The 16,817-nt window shown below is 37.4% G+C and overlaps 1 protein-coding gene across 2 annotated transcripts in view; it reads right to left on the bottom strand.

Moving 5' to 3' along the window:
* The window catches only part of LOC126183707 (PDZ domain-containing protein 8), a 215,048-nt gene that overhangs the window by 92,087 nt on the left and 106,144 nt on the right, over positions 1-16,817 (bottom strand). For both annotated transcript variants that reach the window (XM_049925893.1, XM_049925894.1), the window contains exons 5-6: positions 13,950-14,148; positions 4,805-5,127 (exon numbers count right to left, since the gene is read on the bottom strand). In XM_049925893.1, the coding sequence (XP_049781850.1) occupies positions 4,805-5,127; positions 13,950-14,148 (522 nt within the window). The remainder of the gene's footprint in view (positions 1-4,804; positions 5,128-13,949; positions 14,149-16,817) is intronic.

The raw sequence follows: 16,817 nt of genomic DNA, 5'->3' as shown, positions 1-16,817 counted from the left end.
CAGGGGGCTACAAACAGCAGGGTACATGGTGGCCTCACCATAATGGACTGGCTACCATGCTGGATATGAGGTGCAAAGAAGTCCACGGACATCATCAGCACAGAAAATGACACTGCATAGTGGAGGGAGGAAAACGCACCCAGGAAGGTGTCCTCCCCCCAAGAGATGGAGAATGAGCATGACTGCAATGCCACAATGAGAAAGTGGTCTAAAGATCTATATGCATGTGGACATGATACACCATGTAAGGCGCCCTTCCCCAATTAGCTCACTATTCAGGAAAATTTTGAAAAATGGAGGTTAAACCCTACAGGGGACCATCAGATGAAGGCCAGAACATGTGAGACTTCTTTTAGTTGCCTCTTACGACAGGCAGGAATACCTCGGGCATACTGTAACCCCTCGACCCACAGGGGGGGATGTAGAAGGATGGAGGGAGAGGGGGGAGTGGAGTAAGAGGGAGAGAGGGAGGGGGAGGAGAGGGAGATATATATATATATATATATATATATATATATATATATATATATATATATATATATATATATATATAGAGAGAGAGAGAGAGAGAGAGAGAGAGAGAGAGAGAGAGAGAGGGGAGGGGGGGGGGGGGGGGGCGGGGGGAGGAGTTATTACTGACTTATTTTCTGCAAAAATGATTGAGACACAGGGTCCATTTGTAAACAAAGAAATTGCCCATCACGTTGTTGCCAACATTCCCAGGTCTCGTCACTTTTGTTTGGTAGACCCACAGTCTGTTGTCAACTGTGTTTTGATCTTCCTGACATGGAGACTCAGTGGAAGATCTTAAAAATAAATATCAAATCAATTATAAGAGTACACTGAAAGTGTAATAAGTGCACAGGATGTCTATCAATCATTTACCACATTTAAAGTGTTTTCTCAGACTAAGACTATTCCTAGCAGCCTGAAAAGGTTGTATTCTTCAGAAGAATTTCTTTTGTGGCTGGCTTAATTCCACAAATAAAATACCACGGCCATCACAAGAGAATAATTTAAAAGGTGAAATGTAATTGATAAAGGCTCACAATCACATGATTTTTAAGGGCAAATGTAATTCCAGTTTATCAATTTTGCTGAAACAAACTGAACATGAATATTTCAAAATCTGCATACATGAAACTATTCCACAGACCAAATTGACACTTGGGCTTATACTGTACAACACAAACCAGTTCTAGAAAAATAAACTTACCGATATCAATAACAATTTTCCCTCATTCTCCTGTGCTAATGTAAGAAAGATTACAAAAAAAATCAATGACAATTTTCCAACAAAATGTGGAACAGTTATGTAGTAAAACCAATCATAAACGTACCTATTATATGATATACAAGGAATAAAACATGCAGATACTTTGGCTTCATAGGCCACCTAGTCAGTACCACAACCAGCTTTCTCCATGTTGCTATCTACTGTTTTGTATTGTATAAATAAAACTGTGTGATACAGGAAGAGAAGTGTTAGTAAGAAATAGTGTTTAACATTGCAATTGAGGAGGAAACATCCAATCCAATACTGAGAAAAAGTAGCAGTCACATGTCTGAGGCACGTATTCAATTATGTTTACCCAAGAGAAGTGAAGGAGGGGGGGGAGGAATTTCCATAAAAAGGAAGCACATATTTTAAGCTCTAAACATTTAGGAATAGTTGCTAGAACAGCATTTGGTAGTGTTCTGTGCACAACATGGTTACAGCCACTTCCTTCACCAAAGCAAGTTGGGAGAGGTTTTCTGCATTCAGGTCACGTTTTATTATTCTGTACCTCCAGCCACATTTTTTCTAGTCACACATAATCTCACACGAAAGAAATAAATTCTGCCAGGGTTAAATTTATGTAAAATCTTTGTCACCTATACTAGGCAATAATGAAACCACAGAAGGCTGAAGTAGACAGTAGTTTGAAAATAAAGAGTTAGTTTATGCAGTCTACTTTATCCATGTTCTTTTTCATTGTTATCTCTTACACAAAACTCATACATTTTTTTTTCTATTTTTAAGTGGTAAGACACTTACTATGTTTCATGCGTGTCATGTACAATGACAAACATTTAAAGCACCCTTTTTATATCTCTTAATTTAATAACCTCTAAATCGATTTTTTTCACAACAAACAGTTTCTGGTGTACAAATTCCATTCCAACAAAATTATTTTCTTTCATGACATGGACACTTGTTTTAAACTTTTGAGAATATTCTCATTGATGTGTGTAATACGGCAAGTCATATTACATGATTATCTGTTTTTGTCCTTTTGGGCCATACTCTCTTCCTTACCTCATAGCAATATGCACCAGTGACTTAATATTCTTAAAGCATGTGTACAATGTAACATTCTTAAGAATTATAATACATTGGAAATACTGTTGCACAACACTGCAAATATGGTCATATGGCTGTATGAGGTTTTTCCTGGTATATTCACTCTGTAACATCAGTAAGCAGCTGTTTCAAGTCATCACCTGATGATCACACAACCTCTGCAGATTTCTGCTAGCAGCTGCTTCAGCATTACACCGTCAGGGGCCTGCATTTCAGTGGAACCATAATTCAACAACCACGACTGTTACAGAAACCTGAGATGTCACTTCAGCATTATGAAGGAGTGACTACATGACATCTGGGCCGTCCACATGACAACATGCTGGGTCAAGGTGTGTACAAACAGCATCCATCCAGCTGGCAAGAGCACTGAGTCAGTGAGCACTGTAGGGCGGGCTACCACCGTGGGACCTAAGATAGCATCACTGCCCAATCACCATTTGCCAGTGCAGTCATCAGCATTAGTCAATATCATCCAACATGGCCACCTGCCATACAGTCCTGTACCTAATACAATGAGCCTGAGTGGCTAATTGAAACCCTACTCACCGCCACCTGCTTAGCAACTACTGTTGCTGGATGCTGCTAGACAGACATCAGAAGATAAAGTTTGCACCCAAGATGACACCACATTCACTGCAATATTGTGATGGGCCAGCTAGTGACACCACCAACCCACCAACAATGTGGCTATGAAGCACTGCTGCACTGCCAACACTGACTCAGTGATCAGCTGACATTGGGCTGTCTGCCTAGCATGAAAGCTCCACTCTGAGCCACACTACAGTGTTTACACCGATGGCCATGGATCTGGAGGATTGCTGTGCAGTGTTCAAATCTAATAAATGTATATGGTTTACACCATGAACATAGCTGAATTGGCTCCTGCTCCCCACCAGTGAAATTGTATGTACCAGAAGAGGAGGTCAGAATGGCCACTCTGACAATCCTACTCCTGCTCCCCCAACCTCCAATGGGAGTACTCTACCTGACACTGCCAACTTGGTTACAGTTTGGTGTCAGAAGAAAAATGGTTCAAATGGCTCTGAGCACTATGGGACTTAACATCTGTGGTCATCAGTCCCCTAGAACTTAGAACTACTTAAACCTAACTAACCTAAGGACATCACACACATCCATGCCCGAGGTAGGATTCGAACCTGCGACCGTAGCAGTCCCCCGGTTCCGGACGGAGCGCCTAGAACCGCTAGACCACTGCGGCCGGCGTGTCAGAAGAGCTAATGGGGGTACACTGATGACAGTGACACTGATGCAGCTTAGCTTCTGGCTAAATTTAACCTCAAATCACTATTTAATTTCTTCTTAACTACCCTGATTACTTCCAAGCAGTTAAAACCCTTTGTTGCATAAGTGGACCCCATGCAGGGCAATTTGATACCCCATTTGCCAATTTCCCATTCTTTGTTTGGCTATGAAAAGTCAGATGAAAACCATTTGTGCATTTTATAAGGAGCCACATTTTCATTACACTCAAACATTCAGCCAAAAACATGAGCCACTGCTACACTGGTTAGTGATACTGTGCACTTGCCATGTGACCATGAAGCACAGTTGCAGTGTCAGCATTGTCTCAGTGGTCAGCTATTGCCAGGCTGCCTGTCTAGCAATAACACTCCATTCCAAGCTATGCTGCACTCTTTACAACCATGGCTGGGACTCTGACAGAGCACCAGTGTCAAGGACTGCAGGTTTCACACCCATCCTGCCCACTGGCCCTGTAGTATTTCTGTGCCCTGTGCAAATCTCATAGATATATATGGTTGCAACTTGAGCTCTGCTAAATGTGCTTACTCCTTCGCACTGGTGGAACTGCATCATCAGAGTGAGGAGGTCGGAAAGGGCACCTTGACAAATCTACATCTGCTTCCCCCTCATCCAATGGCAGCAACACTGCTTAATACTGTCAACTCCATTAAAACACACAATAATACACACTACTTACCAAACTACAGTCAATCTTCAGATTACTGATAACTAAATGTTAATTTTCTTAGGCATTATAGTGCATTACTCCTCACAATTTTCTGTTTATATGAAACTCTGTCAGGAGGACCTGCCACCCATACACTCCTGTTGGCCAGCTCATGGGCCTTGTGTTTAGCTTGACTACTCTGAGATGATAATTTTTGTCTACTTGTGATGGGGTTATGCACAAAAATCTCTATGATAGTACTATTCTATGTGGGCTTGTGTGGTTTTTGGGCAGGCTATTGAAATATGCTACTGACGTGCTACTGCTACACTGTGAAAATAAAAAATATCTAGCCATCTGACAATGTCTGAGAAGAACTCAGCTTTAAGCCCAGGAACATTCAACCACGGAACATGACTGGAGCCTTTGGAACACACTACTGATTTATATTGCTATAAGACTTTGTATTAATACAGCAGAAAACAGTGAGTTCTTTCCTCCATCACATTTAGGATTCTATAGCTTACCTGATCTTGCAGCCAAACTCTGCGTTCCACTCTCAGGGTTATTTTCTCACCAGCTGCTTTCAGCAGGCGAGCTACTTGAGAGAGAGAAGTTACTTTTTTTCCCTCAATAGCAACAAGCACATCACCAGGCTTAACATCTGCAGCAGCAGCTGGTGACATGGATGTTACTGTATCCACCACGATACATGCTTGATAACGGTCAGCAACAAATTCTTGTCGAAATATTAATCCTAATGGTTGTGTACCACGATGTTCAATACTCAGCTCCAAAGATACATAGTGTGAATTTTGAGTTCGTACCATCTCCACCCAAGCGAATGCATCTGTCAAAGAGAGAGACCAATATGAGAAAAAAAGTCAGTAATTTCAACAGGGAAAAATTAGTTCATAAGTGAAATAATAAACAACATTTTGAAACTCAGTACTCTAGAGCAGTGCAGATAATAGTAGTTCACTCTATTAATAATAATCCATCACACACACTCCTTAATCCAGTACACACCCAACAGTCTCATCCTATTTCAGAACTGTAAAATCCACAACAAATTATAGGTATGCAAGGCATCATCACATCAGGTAAAAACTTAGCATGATAAGTTTTATCCATCTGTTGCCACTGAAGGGCATTAAATGCGAATAATAAGCATCTGGATATAACATTTGGTCATCAAGAGTCTTATCAAATATGTAAAGGACCTTACATGTACTAGAGCAGGCTCAGCATGATGTATACAGCACAGAGCCATGTGTACAACATATGGATGTAGAGCAGAAAACCATTTGTTAAGTAGGTCTGCCCAGCACAAGAACAGAACTAACTAGTTCATTACTCGATGCTAACTAGTTGGTTCTGTTCTTGCGCTGGGCAGACCTGCTTAGCCAGTTATTTTCTGCTCTACATCCACATGTTGGACATGTGGCTCTGTATTATGTACACCAAACTTGAGGTCCTTTACATATTTGATAAGACCTTTGAAGACCAGATGTTATATCCAGATGCTTCTCATTCTTATTTAATGCTCTTCAGTGGTGACTGATCAATGAAGTTTTTCTTACTACATTTTTACATAATCTGATGATGCCTTACAAAGGTGAAACACGTAACTGTTATTAATAAATAGAATTTTGCAGCTGAGACTGTTTTCATTTGCAAAAAAACCGCATTACTGCATATAATTAAACTAAACTTTCAAAACATAGCTATATAATTTGCTTATTGTTACAGAGATCACACCTTGGATTGTGATGCAATGTAACTGCTACTCAAATTTCAAATTATTAAACCCTCTCTGATAATGATATTAATGAGGATAAAAGGGGTTTCAGGGCTACTATAATATGATTCTAGAGTGGTTAATTTTACTTCTACTCTGACATTTATCTCAAAATGAAAAACAAATACCTGAAATAGTATGAGTATGCTAAAATAGTGCAAATGTGCAGAAATAGCATAACTTTGTAAGTTTGTTGGTTGGTGTGTGTGTGTGTGTGTGTGTGTGTGTGTGTGTGTGTGTGTGTGTGTGTGTGTGAGAGAGAGAGAGAGAGAGAGAGAGAGAGAGAGAGAGAAGAAAAATCTGTACTGGATTATGGACTTTGACTAAAATCAACCACATAATAAAGAACAAGCTGAACAGCAGCTTAAGGTGTTGTATGATGTAATTTTTAATGGAATCTTTCTGTTTACACAAGTCACAGGTCTGACACTGTTAATCTGGTGAAGACATGGCTTACCAACTAGTTGGGAATAGGTTATACTATGTTTACAAATTGATATTACACCAGTTCAGTCCTTGCTTCAGAACTGGAAACTGCAATAGCTGTTCTTTTGTGGGTTACAAGAAAATCAAGATTGGGGTTACCTTACACAATAAAAAATTCCAGATTTCAGTGGGATGAATAAATTTTTGGTGCAAATGGAATGTTTTAATGCTGTGTCAGATGGACAAGTGAACGTACATATGATAATCACAAGACACACTGCATGCACAACAGTGGTGCACTGTCAGAAGAAAGTACATATTCTGAGGTTTCAGCAGACACAGTTCTGCTGTGTAGAGACAACAGGTACGTCACAGTGGGTGAGCAAAATGGCATGGCACTGGAAAAATATTCCAAAGCTGAAGTATGCAGGACAGTATGATTCTTGTGGGCAAAATGTCTAAACTGCACACAGATTCAGCATGAAATTCTGGTGGTATATGAACCAAATGCCATGTCACATGCATCCATAGTGAAATGGTGCCAACAATTTAACGAAAACCCAACGGATTAGGGTGATACCAATCAGGTAGGAGGCCATCAACATTGATCACTGACGATAATGTCCAGGCAATAGGCAAGCTGAAAGGACATTTGGTGGAAAAGAGATTTTCCAATAATGAGGGCATTCACACAGCAGTTATTGAATGGCTCCATGACCAAGGAGCAAATATCTATCACCGAGGAATTAAACAACTGGTAGAACCCTCTGATTATTGTTTACAATGACTTGCTGACTATGTTGAAAAAGAGTGTCCTGTATCTGTGCATATTTGAGGTGTAGTGAAGCAGTCACCTGCCATAATAATGTGTGATTGATCTTACTTTTTGAAGTCCCCTCATATATAACAAGGGTAGCCACAATGTGGTTGATGAGTCACACAAGGCTCTTGCCTTGATCTAGTATGGCTGCTGTTAATTTGTTTATGCTAAGCAAGCACAGCCTTCTTGTCACCTTGATACACTCCACATGGCATATATTTTCAGTGTCTACGTGTTATGTATGTAGTCGTAAAAATGTCAACTACATCCACTCAAACAACAAATCACACCAACAGTCCTAATCCTTCATAAAAAAAATGAAAATTGTTGAGCTTCCTGACACTGTATCTCAAGATTTCTTAGTGAGATGGTTATCAGTAGGTGGTGTTCCAGGCTGATTTTTCCGGTTACTAGATCTAATTGAAAAATTTATGCAAATTTATCCCTTAGCTTCATGACCCACAGTGGTTGCTAGATATAGCTTTTATTACTGAAGCTGATCAGCATTTACAAATGTTAAACATATCATTACAGAGGAACAGAAAAACTTATTTCTGATTAAGAACAGATTATCTTCAGCTTTCATAACAAATCACACAACCATTCTGGAAAGACCTTGAGATTAAAACTTTTGCTTATTTCAAATGTATGAAGAAAATAATTGAAATCCTTGCTGAAGTTCAGATGGAAAGAAAATTATTAATGTGAAATGTCTTGCCTTGATTGCAAAATAAATGGCACATTTAATTATTATAAGACATTTAGGTCTTTATTTTCATTCCTGGAAAGTCTGATTTGCTGTTGTGGGGGATGGCTGTCATGTTTAATCACCAATTATAAAAGATTCAGCTGCTGCAGAGCTGGAACTTCTGGAACTGCAAAACAGCAAAGTACTAAAAGGACTTAAAAATTTGGTGTTCTAATACTGAATTCCACAAGAAAAATACCCACTAATAAAGGAGTTTGCAAGGGACTTCAGTTCTCGGGAACACTAGTGTGTGAATCACTGTACTCAAAATTAAATTTCATGAAATCTAAATAGCAATCTGAAATAATAGCAATCTGAAATAACTGATGAACATTTACTAGACTTGTATGAACTGTGATCAGCAGTTGTCAGTCAGATTTCAAGCAGCTCACAGTAAAAATGAACAACTGAAAAAGGAAATCACGAAAGTGACTTCTTTTTTTTCTTGTTGACTCAATTTCACAAATTTGGAACTCCTAAAGGTATGATTAACAGCTACCCCTTCTTTGTAACAAATTAACAAGAAAATCGCTCACACATTCCCAGTTATGACAACCATCAGTGCAGATCTTGCCAAGAGAAAACATTTTAAATCATAGCCTGGTGTGTCAGGACTCTCCAGACTATAGACTATGTATGGAACAGAATGGACACAAATACTAGTTGCAGTGTGCTGTTGGAGAAGTGAGAAGCTGACCTGAAAAGCATGGCATGACACAAGTTACTGGTGCAGTGGAATGCAAAGTATTCAAACTACAGCGTTTCTAAATCAATCATACAAAGCACAAAATTGTTTTCTAAAAGACCCTTGAAGAAAGTTATAGCAACTATGACATGCTGTAGGCTTCCTTATTTAACATTTTTGTGTAGAAGACTGAAGTTTGCTTTCTGGAAAATTCTGTACAGGTACTATTGTCTAATTCATTTATTTACTTATTTCCTTTTGCAAAATCAAAGTTGTAAATAAATCACTTCATCAAATTAAAATGACAGCCTAATCAATGTAGTTAATATCTTCAGTTCAGAGATAGAATAATTGAGGTGTGAAGAGTGGAATGGGTGGCACCTCAGAGCTAAATTGATGGTTAGAGGCCCATCCTCCCACCTCCACCCCATGAGCCAACAGATAATGGTGTTGTCTTTAAATATTGTTGTAATATCCACTCCTCCACAGGATGTGGTGAACCATTAAGTTCTACTCAGAAAGGCAGAGCTCCACAGTTTAATTGTAAAAGTACAGATGTGGCTTGAATTAAACATGAATCATAGAAAAAAAATAGTTCTAAACTATTCAGAAAAGAAAACAGGGTCATCTGTCTAGACATCATGGCCTGTAGGGGTTCTACAAGTTTACATCCTGGACCTTCTGATAGCCATTACATTTATAAATGATCTTTTTGTGTGCACAAACCTAAAGATAAAATTGACTTTGAAAGTGATTGAAAAAATAAATATCAGCAGCACAGCAAGCTTAATAAACTCAGTATATGGAGAGGTCCTGCAATGGATTACTGCAGACTACCTTGAAGGCTTAATATTAACAACATATAATTCACACAGTTCCACAGCAAAACAAAAACAGAATGTGATAAAAAGGAATTAATGGCAGTCAATACTCTTTAACTCCAGGGCCTACATGTGACCATATTTTCCAGCAATCAATCTCGTGTAAAAAAAAAAAAAAAAAAAAAATAGTTTGCCATACAAAACAGAGGGATGAGAATTACGTCTGGAGTCCATCCAAGGATTTCACACAGAAACTTATTTCAACAGTTTAGCATCTGCAACATCCCAGTACATTCCTGCCCTCTTGTACAATGTTATAAAAATTTTACACTGTACAAAATGAAGTAACTTGCTGGCCATTTACACAACATAATTTTCTGTATACAGGGTGTGTAGAGCACAAAAAGTTGTACCACTATACCCAGAAGCAAGAGTCTAGCTCTTTTACATTAGGAACAGTGGAGTGCCAAACTTGACGATTTCTTCGCAATTTTTTGGTCTCGGTAAAAGTGGTCTTCACAAAAGTGGCTCTAGCACCTCAATCAAGTTACAGTTGAGACTGAAACTTTGCATATGTTCACGTAGGGCCCTCAGGTACGTACTGTACAAATTTCATCAAAATTGAAGATGGTCGAGCTGGGAGCATCTTCTACACTGGGACACTTCACATGGGATGACCCTATTGTGAATTGTGCTTTATTTGTCTCATAAACGTACATAATCTAAATCATTTTATTCAAGTACAGGAGACACATCAAAATTGCGGTAAAATTTCACCATAAACAGAGAACAGCTGATGTTAACAAACAGTATCATAATAATAACAGTTTTGTTATATATATATATACAATAATGTCTAACACTTAATTACCTCTTGTACAAATTGTCATTTCATTCTCTATGAATTCTTCTACTGAATAGTAGCATTCCTCCCGCAGAATCTGCTGTAGCCTCGTTTTTAAAATTTCTGGCTTCATATTAAATATATTTTTGCCCATTAACTTGTTACATATTATCATCCCTATAAAATTATTTTTATTTCTTTTGTTATATGTGTGTTTAAGACGATCCTCCTTAAATAATTTTTGTCTGCTGTGTAACAAGATTATAATTTCATAAATGTAAATGGAGGGAACAGTTAGGACTTGTAGTTCCCGAAATAATAGGCAACAATGGTCTGTTTGCTGTGCAGTACACACGTATCAGACAATTTTCTTTTGTAGTTTCAGTATTCGAGATACACTACTTCCCCAGAAGATTATCCCATATCGAAAGACAGATTCAAAATAGCTGTGATAAGCAATTTTTCATGTATTCAAGTCAGTGAGATTTGCTAGTATTTGCATTGCAAATGCAAAACTGCTTAGTTTATTTGAGAGTAAGTCAGTATGTGTATTCCAGCTTAAGTTCTTGTCCACATTTAGTCCCAGGAATTTGACCATGCTAAATTCTTTCATAAGTTGACTGTTATGTTGTATTTTAAGTTCCACACATTTTAAATGTTTTGCTCTGAAATGTACCATATGGGTTTTTGCAATGTTCAGTTTCAAGTCATTTAACTGGGACCAGTTTTCTAAAGTATCTAGTGTTCTTACAATGGAGCTCAAAATTTTTTCTGCATCATCATCTTCAATTAAAACAGAAGTATTGTCTGAAAACATAACAGATGGGGAATTTATGTTTATGGGTAAGTCATTTACATAGAATAGGAACAGAATTGGCTCCAAAATGGAGCCTTAGGGCACACCTTGTGATAGCGTACTCCATTTAGAATAAAATTCATTGCATATGAGTTGATAGTTACCCTTTGTTTTGTGTTGTGTAAGTATGACGTTAACTAATTTAGAGCATTGTCCATAATCCCATATTTGTCTAATTTGTAGATAAGCAAGTCATGGTTCACAGAGTCAAATGCTTTTATGAGACCACAGAAGATAACTGAAATTTTACTCCTCTCATCCAATGATTTGCCTATCTTTTCAAAAAAGTTATTCACTGCATCCACAGTGTTTTTTCATCATTGAAATCCTAATTGGTTACTTACAAAAAATATTTTTTACAATAAAGTTTTTGATCTGGTTTTCAGCTACTTTCTCTAACGCTTTTGACAGGATTGGAAGAATAGAAATAGGTTGATAGTTTGCCATAACTGCCCTCGACCCTTTCTGGAACAGATGTCTGGCTTCGGCATACTTCAAAACATCAGGAAAGCCTGCCTGTTCAAAAGACCGGTTGAATATTTTAGGTAGATGAGGTGCTTTTATGCCACACACTGTTTTAATCACTTATTGGGTATCCCATCCCACCCATCAGAGTTTTTATTTTTTAATGATAATATAACATTTTCCACATCCTTTACTGTGACTTTTTTAAAATCAGTAAGATACTCAGCTTCTTGGTGGATTCCAAAGGGATTTACTTTACTCTGATACTCTGCTACATCAACACATTTCCAAACATGGGTTCCTATTCTAAATATTATGTACTCACTCCTCTCTACAAGTCCTAGAAGTTTGTAACAGGAATTTCCAAACACCCCATAAAATTGTCTACTGACCCAACTATTAAATATCATTTTTTATTTATAATGAAACTGTTTTATGTAAGGACCAAAACATTATAATATCAAGTACAGAACTATTTACACACTGGAAAATCCTGAATGGAATTACACTATGAATTGGGGCAGATTGCTATTAGCCACATTGGGGCGCCATTCAACAGCAGACAAGCAATCAACACCACCTCTAAGTGATGAGTAGCAGTCCATCCTAATTCATATTGGTACTTCATTACTCATTTTCCATTGTCTGAATTCACTAGGGGTTTCTGTTACATTGTATAACTCAGTGCTGTTTTCCTTGTCACTGGTCTCTATCCCATCACATTAATCAGCATCTGTCCGTTTCTTTCTCTATTTTCTTTGTTTCCTTGTTGCCTCCATAACCATACATTCTTTCCACCCGCTTATCACACACCATGTGATACAATGACTTATATGCCACCCTACAGAAATGGTCTTGCCCATTTACAGTACACAGCAACATGCTTGCATGGATCATAGGTGCAGTGACCTGTATTCTATATTCTCTCTACCATTATAATTATCTCTGGACCTTAAAATGATCACACCACTTCCCATCACCTATGCATATTATCAGTATATACTCATACCCTAATAGCACAATCCTCCCACATATTCATGTGTGTAACATACTGATCTTGTTGCTCTTTCTCTCCACTCATATCTACCCACCCATCTACACCCCACACAATTACTATCTTTTATTTCTATTTTGACTTTGATCTCTCCCCATTTTCACATTGATCTTATTTCATTTTTGTCTCATTTTCTTTTTGCTATGCTTCATGTTGTTCATCTTTTATGAGTTCTTAAAAAAAAAGCTACTCCCATAAATTTTACATTATTTTTTTATTCTTCGCTATGAATCCTCACGCCTTTCCCTAGCCAGAATCCAGTCCTCCATACTACTTCTATGTTGTTACATAGCACAAGGGATCCCCCAAGTTCTGTCAGTTCATAGTTCTCATCAAAAATTAAATATGTTTGCCTGCCACAAAACACCTCCTTTATGTTATGAGTAACTTTCTATCCTAATTCATATAACAAGACAAATTTATTGTTTGACATGTTCTACATTCTTGTGGTTTAGTTCACTTATGGATGTATGGAACATAAAGTAAATAAATGGATAAATCAATAAAAAATAAAAATCACCACAGAATACCAACAAAACACTGATTAAACTTAACATGACTGCTGAATTACAAGCTTTCTGGGCCCAGTGAATTACCGTGTGAAATTCATTACCAAGGTGGTTGATGTGTATCCACTAAACAGACCCCACAATAAACGCATTCCTTATTACTTGTGTGACTTGCTCAACTTCCTCAGGTGCTTGCATTAGCATCAGCTATACAGCATGAGTTGCTACACAAACAGTACTCTTTTCTTTATCAGATGATGTTCTCATTCCAAGTAAAGTTCAGTAATCGGATATAAGAATTATATTTCTACTGACAAAGTTTGTTGTACATACTGTAATCATTCACGCAATCATATTTTCAACATATACTTGCTTCAGTATTGGCTGCTATTTTGATCCTCCAATTTTACTTCATTTCATGTAGGAACCACGAAGATAAGGTATGAGAAATTAGGGCTCATACAGAGGCATATAGACAATTGTTCTTCCCTTGCTCTATCTGCGAGTGGAACAGGAAGAAAATGACTAGTTGTGGTGCAGGCTACCCTCCACCATGCACCGTATGGTGGCTTGCAGAGTATCTATGTAGATGTAGATGTAGATGTTACTAGAACTGCACAGTGCAGAAAAGCTACTGGCTTACCTACAGCCACTGAACAATAAACACTGTCACAAGGTGGTGTCTGCGTTAATCTTGTGATTTCCTGAACTGTGACCCGTAATTTTCCAGGAAGTACATTTGGAGTCCCTCCATCTTCTTCTGGAACTAATTTTACAAAAAAAGGTTTGTGTCGTATCTTGTAATGAGGAAGTGTATGTTTCTTCCTGACAGCCTTGCGTATCTGTGAGAGAAGGAAAACATTTCAGTTTCATTCACAGTTCACAGTTGACCAACAACAGAAAAATAAATTTCTTAAAACAAGTAGTTTTTCATGTGTTTTCAATTAATAAAAGTTGTATAAATACATCTTGTATGTCTTTCAGTTGGTTTCATCATAATTTCACTTATGTTTCACTTCGGAATACACATATTAATATTTTTACTGGCCTATTAAGACAGCTCAATATGCTATGCAGACAAGTAGTTGAGCCAGAAGCATGAGCTTGACTATAGTGAATAATATTACATTTCAGTCAACCTAGGCATAGATTTTATGAGAATTTTCACACACATTACAATTCATAACAAATTAGTTCTACATTTCTACCAAGTAGGCATAATACAAAAATACTATGGCATGTAAACACAGAAAAATACAGCTTACATGATTAATAGTGCTTTCAACATAGGACAAATTTACTGTGGATGGGACACCTACATCACATTTTTTTTTTTTTTTTTTTTTTTTTTTAAATACAGTAGCTGAAGAAGCTAGTATATGTATCAATACCTTGCTAACAGATTCAGAATGGGGGAGGAAAGAAAAATGAGAAATCTTTATCTTCGGCAATACTGGTGGAGCTTAAAACTTCTATTACTTACAGAAAATCAGAAGCAATTATACAACATGGCCCTCCAACATTATGTTATGCACATCTGATATAATGTGACAATAATAGCTGCAGAAGAAAACTCAAACCAGTGGCAACTTTTGCATGCTGTGTAATGAATGCTTAAAATGTTGCAAGTCAATGGTGAAACAAACAGCTAATTTAAACGTAGAGATAATTAACTAAAGGACTCCAATCCACTGGGAAAACACAGGAAAACAATACAAATGGAGGAGGTTGTATCTTTCACTTTAGCTCTTCTTGGAACATATCTAAAAGAGTGGGGTTCTTGACAGATCCAAATAGCAGAACAGACTGAAAGATTCCTGAGACAATCTTCAACATTTATTTCATAGTGATTTTATTTAGTCAATATGGGTATATTACAATTAAAGTCAACAAACTTGGATGAGAGACTCTGCAAAAAAGGCACCATGTTTCCTGCAAAAACTAGTTTTACTATAGCAGTACATTAAACAAATTCTTCCACAGTCACTGTTCAGACATTTTTGTTTCTTTATAGATATGATCAGTTTCAAGACATTCAATCTCACAATCAAATTTTACCATTAATGAAATTCCAACACATTGGAACAAACTGCAGTACTTTCTTGAAAGACACATATGAAGCAAACAAACATCAGTTCATTTTAATATATGGATTTTTGTTAATGATAATATTTCTTAATAATCCTAAATGTCTCAAACCAGTCACATGTATAAATAAAAAAGTCCTAACTGCCACAGCTGCAGACACCCAGAAACATAACCAAAATGAGCAGAAACCTCTCTTCTAACAGCATTGTCTGCTGTTACGTGCCCCAGCTTTTATTAGAAATGAACATGACGATGGTGGAGTGGTGAAACAGGGAAGCTACATATATGTTTAAAGTATTGGTTTCAATGAACAACCCACTTGATGGCCAGGCAGCTGGTAACTAGTATCACAGAAATAAAAAGGTTTGTTGAATTTACATATGAGGCTGTGGATTAAGAGATATTTATTACAGATAAATAACAGTGCAACTCCTACTAACTTACATACACCTCTTTCAAGAATGTTTACACCAGAAACTCTTTCATCTTGTACAGCATGATATGTGTCAACTGGGAGCACAAGTGACATCAAAAATGAAGAAAGTGCAATTGCTTTGGAGCAAATGATTTGTTACATATTATTTCAAATGTGTGTCCACAACACATAATAAATATGTATCCATCAATACTTTTAGTAATAATTGCAGTGGATTTGGGAATATTTTATCAACAACTTGTGATATTGAAAACAAGTTTCCAGACTAAGTTACTCACACTTCTTGTTTCAAAACATCAGTGATCATGGTAAGATAATGCTTGCCCAACACATTCACTCCATGACATACATATGTTGAGAGTTGTAGGGAACACTCACCTGTACCTTCATGGGAGTTATGCCTTTACAGATGGCATTGTGAAATCTATAGAATGCCAATGTTATAGCCTACTACAAGGATCCCTTCACAGCTTATGTTTCCCTCATCACCTTCTTGTAAGACAACTGCCCATGGCTCAAGTACAGAATAGTGCTAAAGGAGTTTCAAGAGCAGCATCATGAATTCTAATGTATGTCATGGCCATCTACCCTACCAGATATCTCTCTAATCAAACAGGTCAGGCTTGTTTTCAAGCACCAGATCAAAGCCCATACAGCACCAACTTATTATTTATGGGAATTGTGTGACCTGTGTATGAAAAATCTGGTGCCACCATCCTCCACACAAATACTAGATGCTTATCAATTCCATAAATGAATAATTAACATTTTTGCTTGGAAAAGCAAAGGAGCATGCTATTAGAGGTTTGGTCATTATGTTCTGGTTGATTAGTGTACCTTGTGAAAGTATCAAAGCATATTTCTTTTTCCCTCTTTCCATAATGTACACGGATTGTAATAATAAAACAGGGGTTGAATGCATCTATTGAAATAGATACAACCATTCTTTCCAAGTTATAGCCATGAATGGAATGTGAATGTAGCCAA

This window comes from Schistocerca cancellata, chromosome 4 (assembly GCF_023864275.1).
Source record: "Schistocerca cancellata isolate TAMUIC-IGC-003103 chromosome 4, iqSchCanc2.1, whole genome shotgun sequence".
Taxonomy (NCBI): domain Eukaryota; kingdom Metazoa; phylum Arthropoda; class Insecta; order Orthoptera; family Acrididae; genus Schistocerca; species Schistocerca cancellata.
Note: the sequence above shows the minus strand (reverse complement) of the source record. Positions and strands in the feature narration are given on the sequence as shown.